This window comes from Bos indicus, chromosome 5 (genome assembly GCF_029378745.1).
Source record: "Bos indicus isolate NIAB-ARS_2022 breed Sahiwal x Tharparkar chromosome 5, NIAB-ARS_B.indTharparkar_mat_pri_1.0, whole genome shotgun sequence".
Taxonomy (NCBI): domain Eukaryota; kingdom Metazoa; phylum Chordata; class Mammalia; order Artiodactyla; family Bovidae; genus Bos; species Bos indicus.
The window spans coordinates 29,579,153-29,605,774 of record NC_091764.1 but is presented as its reverse complement, the minus strand read 5'-3'; the positions used below and the strand labels follow the sequence as shown (position 1 = coordinate 29,605,774).

Genomic DNA, 26,622 nt, shown 5'->3' with positions numbered 1-26,622 from the left:
TAGTGAGTCCACATCAGTTAGCCTGATCCAACTTTATGTTTTTTAACATATATATAATTTTTAAAAATTTATTTATTGACTGTGCTGCGTCTTTGTTGCTGTAACGACTTTTCTCTAGTTGTGGCAAGTGGGGGCTACTCTCTAGTTGCATTGTTCAGGCTTCTCGTGGCAGTGTCTCCTCTTGTTGCTGAGACAGGCTCTAAGGTACTCAGGCTTCAGTAGTTGCGGCTGAGGGCTCAGGAGTTGCAGTTCCCCAGCTCTAGAGCACAGGCTCAATAACTGTGGCTCTCAGGCTTAGTCACTCGCAGTATGTGGGATCTTCTCGGTCCAGGGATCGAACTGGTGTCTCCTACATTGGCAGGCATATTCTTTATCACTAAACCACCCGTGTGTGCGTGTGTATGCTTAGTCACTCAGTCGTGTCCAACTCTCTGAGACCCCATGGACCATGGCCTGCCAGGCTCCTTTTTCCATGGGATTCTCCAGGCAATAATGCTGGAGTGGGTTGCCATTTCCTTCTCCAAAACCACCAGGGAAGCTCCAATGTTATGTTTCTTCTGTCACCATCCCACACCCACACCTTCAACATCCATTCCCATACATATTCCCTGGACTTCCATATGTAAAAATTAGAAAATTCAAGTAGATCTTTTGGAGTGTAGTGCACTTCCTCATGGGTCTCACTTTATACCTTATCTTCAGTGGCTTACTGGATTTTAATCTAGTTACAGGTCTAGAAACAAAGAGATGTTGTGGGAGTGGTTTCTGAGGAAGCAGCATCATCTTGCTTGGTACAACTGCCTCAGGAAAGGTCATTGTAGTTTCCTCAGGCAATACAAGGTTAATCCTCTGAGACAGGCATGGAGCAGCCATTCTCATTGATGTTGGGTAAAGAGGCAGCTTCTCTGGCAAAGAAAACTCGTCATTACTTAGAGCTTTCAATATTCCAAGCTTTAACAAAGTCTTTGCATACATCCCCATTCCAGTTTTCAGGATCCCAGTCCTTTTCATTGTTCTCACTCTAACATGAGCCACCTAGTGACACTGGGAGCTCAACTTGTACTGCAATTCAGCAAGTCAGAGAATGAGTTTCTTGGTTTAATTTTCATCAGTTAGCTGGCACTACAGTTCCTCAATAAATGAAAAATAAAATTACCATCAGATCAGATCAGATCAGTCGCTCAGTCGTGTCTGACTCTTTGCGACCCCATGAATCGCAGCACGCCAGGCCTCCCTGTCCATCACCAACTCCCGGAGTTCACCCAGACTCATGTCCATCGAGTCAGTGATACCATCCAACCATCTCATCCTCTGTCGTCCCCTTCTCCTCCTGCCCCCAATCCCTCCCAGCATCAGAGTCTTTTCCAATGAGTCAACTCTTCACATGAGGTGGCCAAAGTACTGGAGTTTCAGCTTTAGCATCAGGCCTTCCAAAGAAATCCCAGGGCTGATCTCCTTCAGAATGGACTGGTTGGATCTCCTTGCAGTCCAAGGGACTCTCAAGAGTCTTCTCCAACACCACAGTTCAAAAGCATCAATTCTTCGGCGCTCAGCCTTCTTCACAGCCCAACACTCACATCCATACATGACCACAGGAAAAACCATAGCCTTGACTAGACGAACCTTTGTTGGCAAAGTAATGTCTTTGCTTTTGAATATGCTATCTAGGTTGGTCATAAGTTTCCTTCCAAGGAGTAAGCGTCTTTTAATTTCATGGCTGCAGTCACCATCTGTAGTGATTTTGGAGCCCAGAAAAATAAAGTCTCACACTGTTTCCACTGTTTCCCCATCTATTCCCCATGAAGTGGTGGGACCGGATGCCATGATCTTCGTTTTCTGAATGTTGAGCTTTAAGCCAACTTTTTCACTCTCCACTTTCACTTTCATCAAGAGGCTTTTGAGTTTCTCTTCACTTTCTGTCATAAGGGTGGTGTCATCTGCATATCTGATGTTATTGATATTTCTCCCGGCAATCTTGATTCCAGTTTGTGTTTCTTCCAGTCCAGCATTTCTCATGATGTACTCTGCATATAAGTTAAATAAACAGGGTGACAATATACAGCCTTGACGAACTCCTTTTCCTATTTGGAACCAGTCTGTTGTTCCATGTCCAGTTCTAACTGTTGCTTCCTGACCTGCATACAAATTTCTCAAGAGGCAAATCAGGTGGTCTGGTATTCCCATCTTTTGAAGAATTTTCCACAGTTTATTGTGATCCACACAGTCAAAGGCTGCAGCAATTCTACTCCTGAGTATACAAAGAATTGACAGCAGACACTTAAACAGATATTTGTACTTCTTTGTTCATAGCAACATTATTCACAATGGCAGACAGGTGGAAGCAACTCATGTGCCTAAAATATAATATATACACACAATGGAATATTATTTAACTTTAAAAAGAAAAAATTCTAAAAAATTCTACAACAGAGATGAACTCTTAAGACACACTAAACAAAATAAATCAGGCACAAAAGGACAAATACTTTATGGTTTCACTTACATAAGGTGTCTAGAGTAGGCAAATTCATAAAGACAGAAAGAAAAATGGCTTTTGCTAGGGTTTGGGGGAAAAGGGGAGTGGGTAGTTATTGTTTAATGGGTCAGAGTTTCTGTTTGGGGTGATGAAACATCACACCAGGCTTTCCTGTCCTTCACTATCTCCTGGAGTTTGCTCAAACTCATGTCCATTGAGCTAATGATGCCACCCAACCATCTCATCCTCTGTCGCCCCTTTCTCCTCTTGCCCTTAATCTTTACCAGCATCAGGGTCTTTTCCCATGAGTTGGCTCTTCACATCAGGTGGCTAGAGTATTGGTGCTTCAGCTTCAGCATCAGTCCTTCCAATGAATATTCAGGGTTCATTTTATGGTTACACAACACTATAAATGTATTTAATGCCAATGAATTGTACAATTAAAAATAGATAAAATCACAAATTTTGTTATGTATATTTTATCAGGATAAAAATTTAAAAATAGGTTAACTGCTTGTTTCAAACAAAAATAATTGGAAAGTAATAGACATTAAGTTTATAATACATGTAGAAGTATGGCATAAATATCACACAGGCCAGGAGAGGAAAAAAGGAGAATACTGCTGCAAAGTTTATACACTGCTCAAAACTGGTGTAATACACTTTAGGGTAAATGGTGATAACCTAAATACATACACTATGAACCCCAAAGCAACCAACGAAAAGTAAAAGTATAGCTAGTAAACCAATAAAGGAAATAAAGTGGAATCATAAAATATATTCACTCTAAAAGATGTCAGAAATAATAAAAGGAAACAAACAAAAAACATGGGACAAACAAAACAAATAGCAAGACGGTAAATTTAAACTTAACCATATTGATAATTGTATTAAATATAAATGGTCTAAACATCCAATTAAAAGGCAGAAATTGTCAGGTTGGATAAAAAAGAAACTCAGTTATATGCTTCTTGTAAGAAACCTATTTTTAAAATTATTTATTTATTTATTTATGGTTGTGCTGGGTCTTCATTGCCCTCAGGCTTTCTCTAGTTGTGGCAAGTGGAGGCTTCTCTCTAGTTATGGTACGGGGGCTTTTCATTGCAGTGGCTTCTCTTGTTGCAGAGCACAGGCTCTAGGCTCACAGGCTTCAGTAGTTGTGGCTCATGAGCTTAGTTGCTCTGAGGCACATTGGATCTACTGGGACCACAGATTGAACCCATGTCCCCTGCATTGGCAGGTAGATTCCTATACACTGCATCACCATGAAAGTCTATGTAAGAAATCTATTTTAAATATAGTAAGCGAAATATATTTAAAGTAAAAGAATAGAAGAAGGGAAAGGAGGACTTCTTGGAGGTTCAGGTAGAAGACTCCATGCTTCTACTTCAGGGGGACATGAGTTCGATCCCTGGTTAGGGAAATAAGATCCAACATGCTGCACAGTATGACCAAAAGAAAGAAAGTAAAAAGGAAAAGGAGGGTAATACTCATCAAAGGAAAGCTACAGTGGCTATAACAAACAATAAGTTACAAACAAACAAAGTTTGTTTGTTAAGTGTTTGTTAAGTTACAAACAAACAGAGTTTGTTTAAGTTACAGAGAAAAGTATATTGTGGTTTAGTTGCTAAGTCATGTCTGACACTTGAGACCCCAAGGACCGTAGCCTGCCAAGCTCCTCTGACCATGGGATTTCCCAGGCATACTGGAAAACATTCCCAGAATACTGGAGTGGGTTGCCATTTCCTTCTCCAGGGGATCTTTCCAAACCAGGAATTGAATCTGGGTCTCCTGCAGGCAGATTCTTTACCAACTGAGCTACAACGGAAGCCTGAAAAGTATATTACTAGAGATAAATAGGATCATTCCATGATACTAAAGTAGCCAATTCATTGAGAAAACATAACAATTCTAAATGTTTCAGTTCAGTTCAGTTCAGTTCAGTCGCTCAGTCGTGTCTGACTCTTTGTGACCCCATGAATTGCAGCACACCAGGCCTCCCTGTCCATCACCATCTCCCGGAGTTCACTCAAACTCATGTCCATTGAGTCGGTGATGCCAGCCAGCCATCTCATCCTCTGTCGTCCCCTTTTCCTCCTGCCCCCAATCCCTCCCAGCATCAGAGTCTTTTCCAATGAGTCAACTCTTCCCATGAGGTGGCCAAAGTACTAAATGTTTAGTCACCTAATAATAAAGATTTAAAGTACGTGGGGGAAATATGATAGACTATCAGAAGAAATAGAAAATTGCACAGTTGTAGCCAAACATTTCTATATCCCTCTTTCAATAAGTGATAAAGTTGAGAAAAAAACAACAGAAGACTTGAACAATACTATCAACTGATTTGAGGTAATTGTTATTTATATTCAATAACAAGATGAAAATTATAGTCAATGGCATACATAACATTTCCTAATATAGACCATATTCTGAGCCATAAAACAAATTTCAAGAAATTCACTAGGTTTCAGATCATATGAAATAAGGTCTCTGACCCCAATGAAATTGAATTTGAAATAAATAAGAGCAAGAAGTCTCCAAATATTTGGAAACTAAAGAAATGACACTCTTCTAAATAACACACGGATCAAAGAAAAAATTAAAAATGAAATTATAACATGTATAAAACTGAATGAAAATGAAAACACAGCATTTTCATTTGCAGAGGGGGAAATATATGGAACAAAACACTAAAAACGTTAACAAGCCGAAGCAACTAGAACCTGTGCTCCGCAATAAGAGAAACCACTGCAATGAGAAGCCCACGCACCGCAATGAAGAGTAGCTCCTAAAAAAAAAAAAAAAAAAGAGTAGCTCCTGCTCACTGCAACCAGAGAAAGCCCTGGCACAGCAACGAAGGCTCCGCACAGTTAAAAACAAAACAAAATAAAACCAATGTTATCAAATCAGTGACCTCAGCTTGTCCTTAAAGAAACTAGAAAAAAAAAAAAAAGAAGAGCAAATTATACGCAAAGCAAATAGTTTGTTCCAAAAGCGTAAGGTTGGCTTAACATTCACTGCTGAGAAAAATTAGACCTAAATAAATGGAGAGATATGCTATGATCAGGGGTCAGAAGAGTCAATGGTGTTAAGATTTCAATTCTCCCCAAACTGATATACAAATTCAATACATTCCCAGTCAAAATACCAGTAGGCATTTTCCCCCCAATAGAATTTGACAGATTGATTCTAAATTTCCTATGGAAAAGCAAGGGAGAAAGTAGTATGAACAAAGACAATTTTTAGGTTACGAATGTTTAAGTATTGAGAGAAATGCCCAAGAAGAGGATAAAAAGTTAAAAGGCCGATGTGAGAGAAGTTGGGCACAACTGAAAAACTACGAAGTTTAGGAACTAAAACGATATGATTTCAAGAATTATGAAACTTCAGTAATCAAGACACTGTGGTAGTGACATAAAGATACTTAAATAGTCCAGAGAACAGACTGGAGACTGTTAACCCACACATATATGGTCAATTGACTTTCAATAAAGGTGCAAATGCAATTTAATGGAGAAAGAGTAGTCTTTTCAACAAACAGAGCTAGAATAATTGTTTTTAAAAAAGAACTTAGATCCATATCTGATATGATATACGAATATTAAAACAAAATGGATCATAGACCTAAATGTAAAATCTAACAGTATAAAACTCCTAGAAAAACACAAAAGAAAAAATGTACTATCTTTGGATTTCTCTTGGCCAATAAACCCCTCTTCTATGAAGTGTTTAGGGGAAAGAAAAGGAGCTAAAAGTCAATTCACACACAATCACATTTCTTCTTGTAAATAACTATTTGATAAAAGCTCAGTAGAAAACAAAAAAAAAAAAAAAAAAACAAATGAAAGCTATTGACTAAAATTAGATATCAATATTAGCTATAGAATAATTTTTTTATCAAAGTCACTCAACAACACATGTGATTCATTTCTTAAAAAGCTTGATTAACTATGATATGAAATTGAAAGCGATTAATATAGAACTGGAGCTTGTGGGGACTTTCCTGGTGATACAGTGGACAAGAATCCACCTGCCAATGCAAGGGACACGGGTTTGATCCCTGGTCTGGGAGATTCCACTTGCTGCAGAGCAACTAAGCCCATGTGCCACAGTTGCTGAGCCCGAGTTCTAGAGCCCATGAGCTGCAACTAATGTGCCCTTGTGCCATAGTTACTGAAAATCTGTGCTGCAAACACTGATGCCCCTGCACCTAGAGCCTGTGCTCTGCAACAAGAGAGGCTACCACAATGAGAAGCCTGTGCACTGAAATGAAGAGTAGCCCCCTCTCACTGCAACTAGAGAGAGAGCCTGCATGCAGAAATGAAGACCTAGCACAACCAAAAATAGTGAATAAATAAATCGTTAAAAAAAAAAAAAAAAGAATTGGAGCTTGTTATCCAGAGTCTGGATCTACGTGAGTGATCACACCATTGTGATTATCTGGGTCGTGAAGATCTTTTTTGTACAATTCTTCTGTGTATTCTTGCCACCTCTTCTTAATATCTTTTGCTTCTGTCAGGTCCATACCATTTCTGTCTTTTATTGAGCCCATCTTTGCATGAAATGTTCCCTTGATATCTCTAATTTTCTTAAAGAGATCTCTAGTCTTTCCTAATCTATTGTTTTCCTCTACTTCTTTGCACTGGTCTCTGAGGAAGGCTTTCTTATCTCTCCTTGCAATTCTTTGGAACTCTGCATTCAAATGGGTATATCTTTCCTTGTCTCCTTTGCTGTTCGCTTCTCTTCTTTTCTATTTGTAAGGCTTCCTCAGACAGCCATTTTGCTTTTTTGCATTTCTTTTTCTTGGAGATGGTCTTGCTCCCTGTCTCCTGTACAATGTCAGGAAGCTCCATCCATAGTTCATCAGGCACTCTGTCTATCAGATCTAGTCCCTTAAATCTATTTCTCACTTCCACATAAGGGATGTGATTTAGGTCATACCTGAAAGGTCTAGTGGATTTCTCCACTTTCTTCAATTTCAGTCTGAATTTGGCAATAAGGAGTTCATGACCTGAGCCACAGTCAGCTCCTGGTCTTGTTTTTGCTGACTGTATAGAGCTTCTCCATCTTTGGCTGCAAAGAGCATAATCAATCTGATTTCGGTGTCGACTATCTGGTGATGTCCATGCGTAGAGTCTTCTCTTGTGTTGTTGGAAGAGAGTGTTTGCTATGACCAGTGTGTTCTCTTGGCAAAACTCTACTAGCCTTTGCCCTGCTTCATTCTGTACTCCAAGGCCAAATTTGCCTGTTCCTCCAGGTGTTTCTTGACTTCCTACTTTTACATTCTAGTCCCCTATAATGAAAAGGACATCTTTTTTGGGTGTTAGTTCTAAAAGGTCTTGTAGGTCTTCATAGAACCGTTCAACTTCAGCTTCTTCAGCTTTACTGTTCGGGGCATAGACTTGGATTACCGTGATATTGAATGGTTTGCCTTGAAAATGAACACAGATCATTCTGTCGTTTTTGAGACTGCATCCAAGTACTGCATTTCAGACTCTTTTGTTGACTATCATGGCTACTCCATTTCTTCGAAGGGATTCCTGCCCACAGTAGTAGATATAATGGGCATCTGAGTTAAATTCACCCATTCCGGTCCATTTTAGTTCGCTGATTCCTAGAATGTTGACATTCACTCTTTCCATCTCCTGTTTGACCACTTCCAATTTGCCTTGGTTCATGGACCTAACATTCCAGGTTCCTATGCACTATTGCTCTTTACAGCATCGCACCTTGCTTCTATCACCAGTCCCATCCACAACTGGGTGTTGTTTTTGCTTTGGCTCCATCCCTTCATTCTTTCTGGAGTTATTTCTCCACTGATCTCCAGTAGCATGTTGGGCACCTACTGACCTGGGGAGTTCATCTTTCAGTGTCCTATCTTTTTGCCTTTTTATACTGTTCATGGGGTTCTCAAGGCAAGAATACTGAAGTGGTTTGCTATTCCCTTCTCTAGTGGACCATATTCTGTCATATCTTCATGACCCAGATAATTACAATGGTGTGATCACTCACCTAGAGCCAGACATCATGGAATGTGAAGTCAAGTGGGCCTTAGGCAGTATCACTATGAACAAAGCTAGTGGAGGTGATGGAATTCCAGATGAGCTATTTCAAATCCTAAAAGATGATGCTATGAAAGCACTGCACTCAATATGTCAGCAAATTTGGAAAACTCAGCAGTGGCCACAGGACTGGAAAAGGTCAGTTTTCGTTCCAATCCCAAAGAAAGGCAATGCCAAAGAATGCTCAAACTACCGCACAATTGCACTCATCTCACATGCTAGTAAAGTAATGCTCCAAATTCTCCAAGCCAGGCTTCAGCAATATGTGAACCATGAACTTCCAGATGTTCAAGCTGGTTTTAGAAAAAGGCAGAGGAACCAGAGATCAAATTGCCAACATCCACTGGACCATCAAAAAAGCAAGAGAATTCCAGAAAAAGATCTATTTCTGCTTTATTGACTAAGCCAAAGCCTTTGACTGTTTGGATCACAATAAACTGCGGAAAATTCTTCAAGAGATGGGAATACCAGACCACCTGACCTGCCTCCTGAGAAACCTGTGTGCAGATCAGGAAGCAACAGTGAGAACTGGACATGGAACAACAGACTGGTTCCAAACAGGAAAAGGAGTATGTCAAGGCTGTATAATTGTCACCCTGCTTATTTAACTTCTGTGCAGAATACATCATGAGAAATGCTGGGCTGGAGGAAGCACAAGCTGGAATCAACTGCCAGGAGAAATATCAATAACCTCAGATATGCAGATGACACCACCCTTACGGCAGAAAGTGAAGAAGAACTAAAGAACCTCTTGATGAAAGTGAAAGAGGAGAGTGAAAAAGTTGGCTTAAAGCTCAATATTAAGGAAACAAAGATCATGGCATCCAGTCCCATTACTTCATGGCAATTAGATGAGGAAGCAGTGGAAACAGTGACAGACTTTATTTTTTGGGGCTCCAAAATCACTGCAGATGATGATTGCAGCCATGAAATTAAAAGAGGCTTACTCCTTGGAAGAAAAGTTATGACCAACCTAGATAGCATATTCAAAAGCAGAGACATTACTTTGTCAACAATGGTCTGTCCAGTTAAGGCTATGTCTTTTCCAGTAGTTATGTATAGATGTGAGAGTTGGACTATAAAGAAAGCTGAGCACCGAAGAATTGATGCTTTTGAACTGTGGTGTTGGAGAAGACTCTTGAGAGTCCCTTGGACTGCAAGGAGATCCAACCAGTCCATCCTAAAGGAAATCAGTCCTGGGTGTTCACTGGAAAGGACTGATGCTGAAGCTGAAACTCCAATACTTTAGCCACCTGATGTGAAGAACTGACTCAATTGAAAAGACCCTGATGCTGGGAAAGATTGAGAGCAGGAGGAGAAGGGGATGACAGAGGATGAGATGGTTGGATGGCATCACCAACTCGATGGACATGAGTTTGGGTAAACTCCGGGAGTTGGTGATGCACAGGTAGGCCTGGCGTGCTGCAGTTCATGGGGTCGCAGAGTCGGATATGACTGAGCAACTGAAGTGTACTGACTGATCCACAGTCAGAAGAAATTGTCATTTGGAATCAAAGTTATCTAAGTCAAATATTATGAAAACAAAGTGAGTCTTTGAAAAAAAAAATAAAGTAGCTGCTCAGGGAAAGGTTAAAAAGAAAGTTGCAATCCAAAACTTTTCATTTACTACTTACCTCTCTGGCTCGCTGGAGCTGTGCTTGCTCAATCCTACTGATGACATCCTGAACTGCAAATGGAATCTCAATATTAGGAACCTCTGATCTTTCTAGGACAGCTTTGTACATTTTGGTGAAATCGAAAATTTCTTTTTCTGCTTCATTTTCGTTTTTCTCAGTTGACATTTTGATAAATGTTTTGGAAAGTTGAGTGATTTTCTTTTATTTCTTCGTTTTTTACAAAATATAGGCAAATGCTTTTAAGCCATCCACAAGGAAGCTAGAAGTGGCTTTTCTTGCTCCCAGAGATTGTGGAGTACCCTGATCCTACCCATGGTGTTCCGGTCCTGGTGATGTCATATTAGATCCATTGTGACATTATCATTGACTCAAACACTTAAAGAGTGCTTACTGTATGCAGAGAATTAGGCATTCTATATGCTGTGATGGTAGCGGGTGAAGGGGGGAGGGTGGGTAGGAAAGAATAGACAACAGGAACTATAAAAGAAATAACGATATAGCATTGCTTAAATGAGCTTAAAAATCTAGGTGTTAGAATTCAGGATCCAGTATATCAATTTTAACTCCTGGTTCTTCTCTCTTCCTGAGGTTTTGCTTAAGAATGTTTAAGCTTGTAATGGAATAATTGCATTACAACTTCCTCAGCTGCCTCTCAACTTTTCCTAGACTTGTAGTAACTTGGAAGATAGTATTTGGATGAAGATTACAATCTTTGCACTGCCTAGTGGCTCATTTATTCAAGGAGCCTGACTGAAGAAGGCTTTGAAGTTTCATAGTTGGCTGAGAAATTGAAGGGTATGCTTAGAGGCTGCTTTCTAACTGAAAAAATCACTTTGGGCAGCTCCTTTGTAGAGGAGGTGAAAATATTTTGGACACTGGAACAATTAAAGGACAGATGGTTTTGTTGGTGGTGTAGATTATTTTTTAATTTAAAAAAGTACAAAAAAGTACAGAAAATAATATAACAAATAGCCGTGTGCCTATCACCTAGAATGAACAGATATTAACATTTTGTCATATTTGCTGCAGATATTTTTAATAAAGCATTAGAGATAAAGTTTGTTATTCTCTCTAGATTCCTTCCTTCCCCTTTACCCATTTTTAGAGGGCAATAACAAGCATAAATCTGATGTATTTAGGGCCATAACAAGCATAAATCTGATGTATTTATGTCTAGTCTATGTTTATATAGTTTTACTGTAGGTGTGTTCCTAAACTATGTAAAACCTACATATGTAAAACTATATAGGTTTTAGATTTTATACAAATTGTAGATGTATACCAATTTCTCTATGAGAACTATGAGTACTTTATGAGTGCTTGTTGAAAAACTTGTAAATTTAAACAATTTGTTTCAGTCCTTTGGAGAAAGGGATACAGGGGATCATAATGTAATTGTCTTTTAAAAGTATCAAGCAATATATAAATATTTTCCCTTCTCTTTAAGACCCTGTTGTCTAAGTTATCCCTCCCCTGTGGTCCCAAATCATCTTGTAAACTTCGTATTATAATACTTATTGAAGTGTAACTATTATTTGTTTCTATCCACTAGTTGTTGAACTTCTCAAAACCAGATGCTGTACCTTAGGTCTCTTTTTTTCCTTTTTTGGCTGTGCTAGCTCTTCTGTGCAGCATGCAGATTTTTGTTGCAGAGCACTGGCTCTAGTGCACACGGGCCTCAATAGTTGCAGCCTACAGGCTTAGTTGCCCTGTGCCATGTGGGATTCTGTTTCCAATCAGGGATGGAACCTGTGTCCTCTGCATTGGAAGGTAGATTCCTAACCACTGGACCACCAGGGAAGTCCCTGTACTTTAGGTTTATCTAACGTTTGGCATACTCTTTTTCAGTACTTCCATGGAAATTGTCTAAAATATTTGGACATTCATTATAGTTTAAAATTCCTTCCCTGGTGGTCCAGTGGCTGAGACTCCGTGTTCCCAATGCAGGGGGCTCGGGTTAGATCCCTGGTCAGGGAACTAGATCCCACATGCTGCTACTAGGAGTCCGCATGCCTCCACTAAGACCAAGTGCAACTAAATAAGTAAGTAAGTAAGTAGATAAATAAATATTAAAACTCCTTTCCTTGTGGAAACTTCTCTGAGTCCGGAACATTTTCTTTTGTTGTTAAGATTATACCCTCCTCCCTCTCCCCATGAGATATCACTCCCTCCTTTCCTATAAGTCACAATTAAGTCTATTTATTCAAGGGAGTTCATAATGTTTTCTGAAAGGGCCACAATTAAGGAGAATTATTTGTTTTTAGAAATGTGAGGTTTCATTAAAATATCCATCATTACCCAATATTCCTTGACATTATCAATTAATCTATTAAATTACTTTGTTGATAATATTATTAAATTATGAGGTCCTTTAATAACTTAATTCCTCTTGATTCCTTTACATTGCTTACCCTAGTAGGCATTCACAAAGTGGCCTACATGCTGGTCAACTAAACTAATTTAGTATTATTGTGCTTTCTCTCTCCCTCATACTTTTTATGCAGCATGGAATTCATCAGCAACTGGCAATGAAGGCTTTTTAAAACAAATTAAAAAAAAATCTCTTCAATTTGACGAGCATTTGTTGAGATACGACTATGTGGCTACCATTATCCTAGACTGTTAAGAATATATGATAGGGTACCCGTGAAGAAACTGAAAAACAACAAAAAAAGAAAAAAGAATTTAAGTTAGAATATAATATTCAAGTGCTAAACAAGGGACATGAAGAAGAGATCTGTGAGGAACGGAGTCTTTGGGAAAACCTTATGGAGAGAGAAGGTTGATTGACAAATGAAGGCATTCCAGATAAGGAAGATACCTTGAGCCATGGCTTTGGAGGTGAGTGCTGAGTTTGTACTTCAGGGGGAAAGTAACTGGTTTAATTGAAGTGAAGTAATCTTGAATTTAGACTTCCCTATCTGCCTGCAATGCAGGAGACCAGGATTCAATCCTTGTGTTGGGAAGATCCCCTGGAGAAAGAAATGGCAACCAACTCCAGTATTCTTGCCTGGGAAATCCAATGGACAGAGGAATCTGGTGGGATACGGTCCATAGAGTCACACAGAGGCCAACACAACTGAAGCGACTTAGCAGGCATACACACAAGGGAGATTACATGGGATATAATAACAGTTTGGTGAAAATGAAACCTTCAATTTAGGAAGATTTTTTGAAATAATGTAGTAGAAAAAATTTATTGAAAAATCAAGACATGATTATTTCAAACGACAAATGTCTGAGTTAAGATATAGAAGTGGGACTGTTGAGGGAGGGATAAATCCTAGTAAGTGTGGCTAAAGATGATAAAGAATTGGGATCACCTCACAGATAATTATAAAGATTAATTAAAAAAATTTTTTTATTGTATTTCATTTGAATTGATGGCAGGACATCAATGAAGAGGCTATCCAGATTAAGTATTAATATTACCAAATAACATACTGAGCAAAGATGTGGGTACCTGATTCAAGAGAACATGGGGCAAAGTTCTTTGAATGTGTGTCTTAGGGAAACCCGCTCTCCCAGTGTTAGCCGCTCAGTCGTACCCGACTCTTTGCGACCTCATACTGTAGCCCACCAGGCTCCTCTGTCCATGAGATTTTCCAGGCAAGGATACTGGAATGGGTTGCCATTTCCTTCTCCAGGGGATCTTCCCAACCCAGGGATTGAACCCAGGTCTCCTGCACTGCAGGCAGATTCTTTACCAACTGAACTACAAGGGAAGCCCTAGAGGGCTCCTTCAACAGTAAAATGGGGCTAACAGTATTATTGGGTTGAATTGTTTAGATTAATTCACATATAATAGTTAGAATAGTGCCAGGCCTTTAATGTGAACGGGTTGCTGTTAATATGTTTACCATTACTGCTGCTTTTTTCCCCTTCTCTTTTTTTCCTGCGAGTCATCGCCTTTTCAGTAGGGCCGGGCATTTTTCAGTACACTTTGCACAGTCTCGGCTACGACTGAAGTGACTTAGCATAGCATAGCATAGGTCTTGGGCCATGAGAAACTGCGGAGTTACTACGGTAACTCTCCAATGGGCCAGAGATAAAATGTGCCCGTAAAATTTTTCCACACCCCCGTGGCACAGAATGGTGCATTCCTCTGATAGATTGCACCCCCCCCACCCCCATGTCAGATAATAGTACAGTCCAAACTGCGGCTGGAAAAGGTAGTGCAAAAGTTGAGCGCGCCGAGGATTTTCTCTTCTCCCGGAAGCAATTGTTCTCTAGAGCCGGAAACAGTTGCTGTTTCAAGGGAGGTGGGACAGGGCGGGTCAGGGCGCAGCGGCTGACGGCGGGGGAGGAGCCGGGTCCGCTGCCGGGTGGAGGGGCCAGGCGAGTGTCCTTATCCTAGCGATTGGGGCTCGGGCCTGTAAGCCAGTTGGAGTCGCGTCGGCGAGAACGATTGGGCCGAGCGGAGGAAGACATGTTGCTCTTCGTGGAGGTGAGTGGACTTGGGAACCTCATCGTGCTCTGAGGAGAGCTGGAGTGTGGAGGCGCCGGCCGGTCCCAGCGCCATGTGACTTTCCAGGCCGTACACGGCGCGGAGCCGGCAGACAGGCTGACACAGCACCTGGGCCGTGCAGGCCCGCGGCTCCGCGCTGCGCGCTTGCCGCACTTTAGGAGGCTGTGAGAGGGGCGAGTGCCTTGGTTGGGAAGAACCTTAGGTGGAGAATCGAGGCTTGTCTGGTGCGGCGTGAGGATCGGAGGAAGGGGAAAGCGTCCCATATGGACCTCCTAAAGGAGGCGAGCTGGGGGTGGGGGGACTGAGGGCGGAGTCTGGGGAGAGAAGGGTAATCAGGTGGGCGCGTTCCGGGTGAAGCGAGGCCTCGCGTGGCCCTCTGGGAGCAGGCGAGCAACATGTGGGGCCGCCGAGGGAGGAAGGTGAAATTCCGTCTAAGTGTTCGGGAAAGAAAGTTGAAAGCTTCTTTCTAGCAGTCCCCACCAGATTTTGTTTGGTCCCCATCCCTCGTCTCTGGAACGTTCTGTGGGTGGAAAGCGAGTTACTGTGAACGGAGGAGAAAGCCTGTAGGATTTGGAAGCCTTGAAAGGCACCGCTTTGACCTTTTGTAAAAGTTAACTCAGGCAGCGACTCCGTGATGAGGGACCGGTTTTATGAACGGATAAGAGCCCTTTACAGGAAAAATTCCAAGAACGAGCGAAACCTAGTTCGGGCAAAGCTTTTTTTTTTTTTTTTTTTGTATTGTTATTTAACAATTTGTTGTTCAGTCGCAAAGTCGTGTCAGACTTTTTGCGACCCTATGGACTGCAGTACTTCTATTATTTTAACCGGAACATCTGTTGTTGGCCTATTTCAGTTTTAAAGGTAGCGGATACCTGTTTTACATAAATACAAGGTTCGGTTTCTCTTATTTCTGTCTTTCTCTTGTGTGCAATGAGCATCAGCTGACTGCCTGGCTAATGCTTTGAGTAGATTCCAGATCGTATTGTTCTAGCATTGTGAAAACGTCACACCAGCAAAGCTGCAACCTCGCAACTTGGCACTTGTTAACTATGCCCATAAAAAGAATCTTTTCAATGAAAGAAGGAATTTACAGGTTGTAGAATGGGTCGGGAACCAGGGCCAGTCTGTGGCGGGTTTCTTTCAGAGTAAGGGAGGAATCTTAGTCCATAATATTCCAACATAACGTGCTTCTACGGTTTTGTTTTTTAATCGACTGTGTAGCTGATAATTGGATATTAAAGAGGCAGCTACCTTTTAGAACATTTCAACATTGATACATTCACTGGAACATTCCAAGTACATCATGAAGAGATTTTAAGTTATTGAGTCTGTTTTGTTTTTCTAATCCTCACTGATTTCCTTGGGCAGAATAAGAAATCAGATATGATTTTAAACAGCCCCAGTTTGTATTAGGAATGTTATGCCAAGCAAATACTGCGGGTTTTAAGTGTATGTGTTTTACCCGGCAAAAGACTGTGAAGTTTCAGTTATATCAAGATGAATTCCAAAACAAACTTTTGAGTTCCAAATTGATCGCTTTGGCTTTGTTAAAACGTGAACGTTAATAATAGCTCCATTTATTGACAGCTTAAGCTGAACCTCTCTTATTTCTAAAACAACATTACAGTGTTCTACAGATGAGAAAACTGAGGTGAGAGGTTAAATAACTTAGTACACCTAAAATAGTGGAGCTGGGATTTAGATACAGGTCATTCTGATGCCAGATCATGACTCACTTAATGTTATGTATAACTAATATTTCCATTAATCATTTTCTTTGTAAATCAGTATTTGGCTTTTAGTTTTTTGTCATTGTTTCGTTTCTTTGTTTTTACATATAATGAGTTTTCCTGAAAATTAACAATGGCACTAAATATTTGAGCCTAATTACATGGTATTAAAATCAGTAAAATATAACACACTGGCGTTTTGGCATTTTGTTAACTAAATATTCAGTCCCTGTAACCTCATGATGTAGGAATTATTCTAAATGAGGGAACTAAAGCTCCGAAGTTTGATGTCCAAGGTTATTCAGGTGTAAATAATGTGAGGACTAAAGTCTGAAGTCTGACTTCTAGAACACAAGTCACTGATTCCAAAACTTACTTTTGCACTTACTTTCCAGTGACCCGAGGGTTCCTAATCTGGGTCCCTAAACACAGAACTTGGTTGAGGGAAAAAAATAATTACCTATTTATTTTCACTAGCTACTAATTGAAATCTAGGATTGAAAAAAATTAAAAATTATTGACATTTCAAATGGATGCACTGAGAGAAATGTTTTCATATTACAGTTTTTGCAGATATCATGAAATATTTATGTGTGTTGCTCCTTGTTAAATGTAAGAAAGTCTTGTTTAATTCGTTAGTGAAGAAGCACATTTATTACTAAAATAGACATTTTAAAATATTTTGGTAACTATAATTTATTTTGTGGTTCTGCACATTTCATATACTTAAAAATATTCTGAGAAGAGATTCATAGGTTAATTGGACTACTGAAAAGGTCCAAGGAGATTAATAACCACTTGACTATAAACTAAGTTGCTTTGAATAGGAGTTCTCTAATGTAGGATCGATGAGTCCTCTGCAGTTATGTTCAAAATCTTTTATTTGCATGCATTTTTCTGGAGAGACCCCAGCTTAATTATTTTATAACTGGAATCAGTGGGATAGAGGATATTAATGATAATACTAGAATAATAGTGGTGTACACATAAATTGTGCTTACTCTGTGTCAGGCCTCTTAAGTCTTGCTACATGTATACATTTATATACATCAACTCAAACCTACCTGTGAGGTAGGTAGCATTATTATCTCCATTTTAGAGATAAACTAAGTCACAGAAAATTAAAGAAACTTGCTCAAGATCATGCAGCCAGTGAGTAGAGCTGGAGTTAGAACTCTGAACTGCAGTATGTGCTGTGCTGTGCTTAGTCGCTCAGTCGTGTCCAGCTGTTTGCGATGCTATGAACTGTAGCCTGACAGGCTCCTCTGTCCATAGGGATTCTCCAGGCAAGAATACTAGAGTGGGTTGCCATGGCCTCTTCAAATTGCAGTTTACTGCAGTAGAAATCTATAGGCAGACAAGGAATCCTATTTTAAGTAATACTTAAGATGTAACTTTTTAAAAACTTGATCTTGCAGACAAAGGGCTATACAGACTTCAGTAGTTTATTGTTTTTTATCTCACCTCTGTTCTGAAGTAGACACATACGGAGTCTGTCTTTGGGTAGAGGTAAAAACTTTTGGGTAATATACCAAATTGTCAAACGTCCTCCAACATGCTGCTGCTGCTGCTAAGTTTCTTCAGTTGTGTCCGACTCTGGGCGACCCCTTTAGACGGCAGCCCACCAGGCTTCTCCGCCCCTGGGATTCTCCAGGCAAGAACACTGGAGTGGGTTGCCATTTCCTTCTCCAATGCATGAAAGTGAAAAGTGAAAGTGAAGTCTCTCAGTCGTGTCCGACTCTTAGCGACCCCATGGACTGTAGCCCACCAGGCTCCTCCATCCATGGGATTTTCCAGGCAAGAGTACTGGAGTGGGGTGCCATTGCTTTCTCCAGTGCACCAAAATACTTGGTTACAAAAATTCCAAAAGTTTGAAATGGCAAAGTGCAGTGTTCTTCTGGTGATTATTGAGTTATTTAATTTTTGAGCACTGAGGAGACACTTTTCAGTTATTTTCATATTTTTATGGTTTGCTAACGTTTTATTCACTTTTCAGATCATTTCCCCCCTCCAATATTTCCAGCCAATTATGTATGCTCTAGTTGTTTGACAGTGTTTTAATTGGATTTCTGTCTCTGAGTTTTTCCCGAAAAATGAATACTCAAGGATGTTTAATACTCTCACATAATTTTTAAAAAATAATTTTAATTATGGAAAGTACACATAAAATGTATCATCTTCGCCATTTTTAATATACAGTTCAAATATTTATATTGTTGTGCAACCACTACCACCATCCCTATCCAGAAGCTTCATCTTGCAAGACTGAAACTCTGTACACATTAAGCAGTAAATCCCTGTTCTCCCTTCCCCCAGATCTTACACAATTTTAAAAAGCATTTTATTTATTTATTTCTGGATCTTCATTGCTGTGCAGGCTTTCTGTAGTTGTGATGAGTGGGGGCTACTTTCTGGTTGCGGTGCATGGACTTTCATTGTGGTGTTTTCTCCTGTCGAGCACGGGCTGCAGCTCTCACAGGCTCAGTAGTTGTGGCGCACCGGCTTAGTTGCTCCGCAGCACGTGGAATCTTCTGCACCAGGGGTCGAGCCTGTGTCCCCTATATTGGCAGGCAGATTCTTAACCACTGGACCACCAGGGGATGTCCCTTTCACATTTTTAAAAATAACTTATCGGACTTGTAAATTTTTCTGCTTTTTTAGGTGATAACATTTTAAGTTTTAGATTAGCCTTAGAATCTGAAATAAGTGACATGTTTGCCTTAATAATAAAAATTGATATTTTATATTACAGTAATTATGAATAGTTTTGTGTCTTTTGCCCTCAGTGCAGTACTCAGTTTTTCCCTGTTAGCTTAAATATGTTTGTATTTATAAAAAGTTCTTACATATCACCGACTGAAAATGCTTTTTCAAAAATGACTGAAAAAAAGAAAATGTCTACACAAATTGTGAACTGATTGCCAGGAAGTAATAAATAAGTAAATGGCTGAGAAGTTTTTGAACAATTTGATTTTGGAATATTTATTGGAAAATTCTGGATGCAGAATTTTTAAATGGATAGACATTTTCAAAGGAATATGTTCAGATGTAACGGATTGAAAATGAAGTAGAAATTATTTTCTGTTTTCATAGTGTGAAAAGTGGAATAGCATGCTCAGAAGTGAATATAAAGATGTAGAAGTGCCTCTAGATGCCTCAAATTACATGTGAAAAACTAGAAATGAGAAATATTGGTATTCAACTATTTTCTATCTGGTTGGATTTGTTCAGCCTGTCTCTCTGCTCCATATTACTTTGCAGCTGATGGAAATGATCCTGAGTACTAGACATGAATGTTTCACATCTATAATTTTGGTCTTTGCATGTGTGCGCGTGTGCTCAATTGCAGTTGTGTCTGTTGTGCCCGTTGTATCTGACTCTTTGCAACACCATGGACTGTACCCCGCTAGGTTCCTCTTGTCTGTGGAATTCTTCAGGCAGGAATACTGGAGTGGATTGCCATTTCCTCCTCCAGAGGATCATTCTGACCCAGGGATCGAACCTGCGTCTCCTGCATTGACAGGCAGATTCTTTATCACTGCGTCATACCTAGGAGCTTAAAAAAAAAGATTTTGACCCTGTGGTTAGAGATGGGGTCTGTGACTGTATTTCAGAGGAGCAGAAAGTAGAGGAAATGGAGAAACTAATGGAGCTGTCATTGTGAAGTCTTAAAAAAGATTTTTTAATTTCCACTTCGAGTATTCTTAAGTGAAATGAAAAATGACTCTAGCTCTGATAGTGCTTATAGCATTTTAATTTATCATTCCTATATTCTGCGTTTTGCTTAAATTGTGTTTTCTTTAAAGTTCATTCTTGAGGGAGGTTTCCAGTTTCTGTTGTAAACTTTTGCACTATGATTTTTTGTAAGGGTTTTGGTTTGGAATCCTGGGATCAAATGTTAGCTATGACCTGAGGCAAGTGACAACTTTTTTTGAGCAACTTCCTATCTGTAGTTTGAGAGTGATTCTTCTGCTATTTAGGTTGTGTTAATGGTGTTTATGGAGAAGGCAATGGCACCCCACTCCAGTACTCTTGCCTGGAAAATCCTATGGATGGAGGAGCCTGGAAGGCTGCAGTCCATGGGGTCGCTGAGGGTTGGACACGACTGAGCGGCTTCACTTTCATTTTACACTTTCATGCATTGGAGAAGGAAATGGCAACCCACTCCAGTGTTCTTGCCTGGAGAATCCCAGGGATGGGGGAGTCTGCTGGGCTGGGGTCTATGGGGTCGCACAGAGTCAGACACGACTGACGTGACTTAGCAGCAGCAGCAGCAGCAATGGTGTTTATGTGATACAGTAAACCTTGTTTGCAATACAGTCTAGGTAAAGTCTTGACAGACATTATCATTTGATCATCACAGCAAGTGTGTCATTATGTAAATTGTCCAGGATATGGCCTTCCAAATGACTGAAATTTTTACTTTCATATATTTGATATTTTTGGGAAATTTATTAAAACTATGTGATAGTAGCACTGTTTATTGCAAAAACTACTGTGTGATAGCACTGATTTAATGGAGTATTACTCAGCCATTAAAAAGAATACATTTGAATCAGTTCTAATGAGGTGGATAAAACTGGAGCCTATTATACAGAGTGAAGTAAGCCAGAAAGAAAAACACCAATATACTAACGCATATATATGGAATTTAGAAAGATGGTAACAATAACCCTGTATGCAAGACAGCAAAAGAGACACAGATGTATAGAACAGTCTTTTGGACTCTGTGGGAGAGGGTGAGGGTGGGATGGTTTGGGAGAATGGCATTGAAACATGTATAATATCATATGTGAAACGTATTGCCAGTCCAGGTTCAATGCATGATACAGGATGCTTGGGGCTGGTGCACTGGGATGACCCAGAGGGATGGGATGGGGAGGGAGGTGGGAGGGGAATTTAGGATAGGGAACACATGTACACCTGTGGCGGATTCATGTCAATGTATGGCAAAACCACTATAATCTTGTAATTAGCCTCCAATTAAAATAAATATTTTTATATTAAAAAAAGAGAGAGAGAGACATATATCTTTGAGTTCTATGTAATCCTAGGCTTGTTACTAATTTTCTCTGATTCTTGGTAAGGCAAAGCAGTTAATTACCTTAAAGCTTTTATACTTTGGTTATACTATTAATTGGGCAAAGAAAACTTTAAAATGAGGATGAAGACTGCAGTCTGCTAAAATACAGACTCATTTATTTAAAGAATATTTATGGCAATATTTATGGCAATATTTAAATAAATACAGTTGATAAAGTGCAAATAGAGACTTTATATTTGCTCTTTTGGGGAAAAAAATTTTTTTTCCAGTGTATAGTGTGTTAGTCGCTCAGTCGTGTCCAACTCTTTGTGACCCCGTGGACTGCAGCCCACCAGGCTCCTCTGTCCATGGAATTCTCCAGGCAAGAATACTGGATTGGGTTGCCATTCCCTTCTCCAGGGGATCTTCCTGACCCAGGGATTGAACTCAGGTCTCCTGCACTGTGGGCAGATTATTTACTATCTGAACCATCAGGGAAACCCTTCTAATGTGTAAGTGTAAGTAAATGTAAGGAAAAGAAATTGGAATATCACATACTCACGCTTCCTGTCTGGTCTATTGCCTTGTCAAGACATTTGAACCAATTTTTAGCTTAGAAAATCTCTCTCTCTCTCTCTCTCTCTCTCTCTCTCTCTCTAATCATGACTGGGTCTAAATTAAAGACAGAGGAATACTTTAGATGAATATTACTAGGAGTATGGTATGAGCATAGGCAGAGAGCCAAGGATGTGAAATTAAGTTTTGTTTGGTTTATGTATTATTGAGGAAAGAGAAGAGTATTTTCTGTGTCAGGACGGAAAAGTCAGAAGTAATCCAGGGTTTATGTAGTGTAGATTTGGGCAATATCTTCATACCACTGGATGCTACAAACTACAAAACAAGTAAAATTGGCCATACCTCCCGTTTTGACCTGAACAGTCGTAGTGTACACCTGTTTTCTGGAACAGCTGTCCCATTTTATTCTCAAAAATGTCCTGGTTTGTATGATAATTTTTTTCAGAAGAGATTAGAGGCTCACTGTGTGCTTGTTGGCAAGTTTTTTCTCCCATATCATTAAAAAGCCAAGATAGTGTAGTAGGTTGGTATCAAAGAGTTTGTTGTTGAAGGCATTGAGAATTACAGTTGAGCTAGCTAAGGGAAATAGGGTTATTCTATTCTTTTGAGTTGGAGGAAGGAAAAAAATAGGAGGGCAGTGACTGAGTAATAATGATAAGATACAGTTACATGAAAGAGTGCATAAAAGAATGGTTAAGAACATGGATTCTGGGGCCAGGCTGCCTGCTCAAGTTAGACAGCTTTCTAGTGTGACCTTGTACACGTTGTTTAACGCATGCTTCTCAGTTTCCTTATCTGTAAATTCACGATAATGTTAAAGTATGAGATAATATCGTACTTATTCTCTATCTCAAAGAGTTGTTAAGAGGATTGACAGTCAAAGTAAAGCACTGAGTGTCTGGTACACAATAAATTTGTGAGTTTTCTTTCACATATTACTTATGAAAGATAAGTCTCATTTCGGTTTCCATAACAGATGGTTTGCTGACTTGACTGTACACACTAGAGATTAAAAGTTATCCTTTTTTGAAAAGGATTATTTTGATATTTGAGTTTTGAGGGTTTTTTGAGCTCATTTGTATAATTAGCTGTTGGCTTTATAAGATGACCAATTTGAAGTAAAATGACTTGGTATTTTGTTGTGGTTCAGTTGCTCAGTTGTGTCTGACTCTTTGCAAACACATGGACTGCAGCACGCCAGGCTTCCCTGTCCTTCGCCATCTCCTGGAGTTTGCTCAAATTCATGTCCATTGAGTTGGTGATGCCATCCAATCATCTTGTCTTCTGTCATCTCTGCTTTCTCCTGCCTTCGATCTTTCCCAGCACCAGGGTCTTTTCTAGTGAGTCAGCTCTTCACATCAGGTAGCCAAAGTATTGGAGTTTCAGCTTCAGCACCAGTCCTTCCAATGAATATTCAGGATTGATTTCCTTTAGGATTGACAGGTTTGATCTCCTTGCAGTCCAAGGGACTCTCAAGAGTCTTCTCCAGCATCACAGTTCAAAGGCATCAGTTCTTTGGCACTCAGCCTTCTTTATAGTCCAACTCTCACATCCATATATGACTACTGGAAAACCCATAGCTTTGACTAGAGGGACCTTTGTTGGCAAAGTAATGTGTCTGCTTTATTTAATATGCTGTGTAGGTTGGTCATAGCTTTTCTTCCAAGGAGTAAGCGTCTTTTAATTTCATGGCTTCAGTCACCATCTGCAGTGATTTTGGAGTCCAAGAAAATAAAGTCTGTCATTGTTTCCATTGTTTCCCTATCTATTTGCCATGAAGTGATGCCATGATCTTCATTTTTTGAATGTTGAGTTTTAAGCCAGCTTTTTCACTCTCCTCTTTCTCTTTCATCAAGAGGCTCTTTAGTTCCTTTTTGCTGTCTGCCATAAGAGTAGTGTCATCTGCCTATCTGAGGTTATTGGTGTTTCTCCTAGCAGTCTTGATTCCAGCTTGTGCTTCATCCAGTCCAGCATTTCTCATGATGTACTCTGCATGTGAGTTATATAAGCAGAGTGAGAGTGTACCGCATTGACGTACTCCTTTCCTACTGTGGAACCAGTCCACTGTTCCATGTCTGGGTCTGACTGTTGCTTCGTGACCTGCATACAGGTTTCTCAGGAGGCAGGTAAGGTGGTCTAGTATTCCCATCTCTTGAAGAATTTTCCACAGTTTATGTGATCCACACAATCAAAGGCTTTAGCGTAGTCATTGAAGCAGAAGTAGATGTTTTTCTGGAATTCTCTTGCTTTTTCTATGATCCAGAGGATGTTGGCAATTTGATCTTTGGTTTCTCTGCCTTTCCTAAATCCAGCTTGAACATCTGGAAGTTTTTGGTTTACATACTGTTAAAGCCTCGCTTGGAGAATTTTGAGCGTTACTTTCCTAGCATGTGAGATGAGTGCAATTGTGTGGTAGTTTGAACATTCTTTGGCATTGCCTTCTTTATTTTGATGATTATTTAAATGCTAAATACCTATCAATTGGGTTCCTAATCTTTAACAATAAAGTGGTACATTAACCTCAGTAGAACTTTCTTTAGGTAGTCTGTTTGATTATATATTAGAGCAATCCATGACTCCAAAAATTAAGCGGGTAATCTGTGGCAGCCTCTTTTTTTTTTTTTTTTTAAAGCAATCATCATCTGTCATCTGACTAAAGTAGTGAGAATTTAGGGAACTTATCTTTTCCTCTGATAGTGGAGGACCAGCAGTTATAGCTTTGTTGATGAATAAACTTAAGGTTTTCTTCTGGGTGTGGAATAAGTGAATCCTGATTTTTGACAACTTGGCATATGACTTAGGGTGGTCCAGTTCCCTTGCTGTTCAAAGTGTGAGCCTCAGCAAACTTCTTTACCCAGGACTTGTTAGAATACAAACTCTCTGTCCTATCTCTGAACTGCTGAATCAGAGTCTTCCTTTTTCTCAAGATCCCTAGATGATTCTTACAAGCACTACAGTTTAAGAAACTCGCATGTAGCATATAAATTTTATTGTTGATCTCCTGTTCAGGGTGCTAGAGAAGAGTAAACCATAGATGAGGTCACTGCCATTGTGGAGCTTGCAGACGAAATAATTCAAGTTAGAATAAGTGCTTTGTTATAAGGGGTAAATTTTATTGCGCAGACTACCATTTTTCTTTTTTTTCAAACTGGAAGTTAGTTATTCCATGGCCCTAAGATACAGATCATTGCAGAGCTCAATTGACTTCTGCCCTGAGTACTCTAGTTCTTAATCTGGTAGCTCTTTTTCTGTATCCATTTCTTCTGTATTGTTACCCACTCTTAACTTGCCTTTGGGCCAGGGACTGTTTGACTTGGTAAGGAGATGTGCAGTATTCCTTGATTAGTGTAACTGTTTGTCTTAAAGTTTTCTCTGAGGCACTGTAGTATAGAGGCTAAGAGCCACCTTGGTGTAGTGGCACTCTCCGGACAGCCTAGGTTCACATTCTGGCTCTGTCTTTATTAGCTATATAACCCTGGGTGGATTCAGATCAGGTCAGATCAGTCGCTCAGTCGTGTCCAACTCTTTGCGACCCCATGAATTGCAGCACGCCAGGCCTCCCTTACATTTAGGTAAAGTTTTTCTGTATCTGCAAAATGTAGATGATAAAATTTAATGTAGTTGTTATGAAGATGAATTCAGTGTTTCATAAAGGCTAACTATCCTTCCTTGTGAGAAGGGTGAAAATTTCCCAGTTTTCATTTTTATTTTTTATAAAATGCCCTAAGCTTATTCTAATAGGACTTTGAAGTTCATGCTGGATGAAATGACAGGTGTTTGTTTTGTCTTTTTTTTTTTTTTGGTCACCTGTGCAGCTTGTAGGATCTTAGTTCCCTGACTAGTGATTGAACCCATCCGCCTAGCTGTGGAAGCACAGACTTGTAACTGCTGGAATTCTCTTTTTTTAAATGTACTTGTAGTTTTGTGGTCCTCTCAATACTGGAGATGTAAAAATTAAACCTAGGTGATTGATCTGCCATGAGGCAAATAAGTTTAATCATTCTATTTACTTTATTTCTGTTTTTCAGCATTTGTAGGGTTAAGTGGCATGGGATTTCTGTTTCTGATAGTAAATAGGTAAGTAAAACAAATCTATGTTTTGACCAAACATATGTGGTCAAATCTGTGTATGACCACAGAGATGGTTTTGCCGTATTTATGGTGATTTTTTTCCTAACTCTTGGTTCTATTACCTTAAAACTGCTTTCTTCTGACCAGAGGGTATCATTTTGCCAAGAAATTGATGTTTCCCTTTTTCTTTTCATTTGTATCTTTCCCTAGATAGGAACTAGCATAAGATGGGTCAGTGATGAAGACTGCTTTTGGCTTATTCAGTAATGACATGTATTGCTTAGAAATAGAGGTGTTGATCTGTTAGTTTTACAAACTGACAGTTTGAATATTTTGTGGTGGTTTGTGAGTATGTGTGTGCTTATGTGCTGCATATATGTATGTTGGCAGATAGTTTCAGCATGCAATTAGATAATTTACATCCTTTAATAGATGTTTTATATAACTGTGTAGCCTCACAGGCTTATTTCTAGTTCTGTGGGAGAGATAAGGATTTTTATGGAGTTCTTTGTTAAACCTTAGTCAAAAGATGAGTCAAAGGTGTGGTTATCTAGAATTTAAATGGAAAAATAAGTCTTT

General features: G+C 39.6%; 2 protein-coding genes across 7 annotated transcripts in view; one reads left to right on the top strand and one right to left on the bottom strand.

Moving 5' to 3' along the window:
- Window positions 1-10,479, bottom strand: part of FAM186A (family with sequence similarity 186 member A) — a 77,119-nt gene extending 66,640 nt beyond the window's left edge. The window contains exon 1 of the mRNA XM_070789128.1: window positions 10,173-10,479. Within this exon, the coding sequence (XP_070645229.1) occupies window positions 10,173-10,340 (168 nt within the window). The 5' untranslated portion in view covers window positions 10,341-10,479. The remainder of the gene's footprint in view (window positions 1-10,172) is intronic.
- A 2,516-nt stretch (window positions 10,480-12,995) lies between these two features.
- Window positions 12,996-26,622, top strand: part of LARP4 (La ribonucleoprotein 4) — a 73,025-nt gene continuing 59,398 nt past the window's right edge. For 3 of the 6 annotated variants that reach the window (XM_070789126.1, XM_019960588.2, XM_019960585.2), the window contains exon 1: window positions 14,464-14,622. In XM_070789126.1, the coding sequence (XP_070645227.1) occupies window positions 14,605-14,622 (18 nt within the window). In that variant the 5' untranslated portion in view covers window positions 14,464-14,604. Of the gene's footprint in view, window positions 13,017-14,463; window positions 14,623-26,000; window positions 26,050-26,622 lie in introns of those variants that run through there. The other 3 variants (XM_019960589.2, XM_070789125.1, XM_019960586.2) reach the window with 3 other exon arrangements.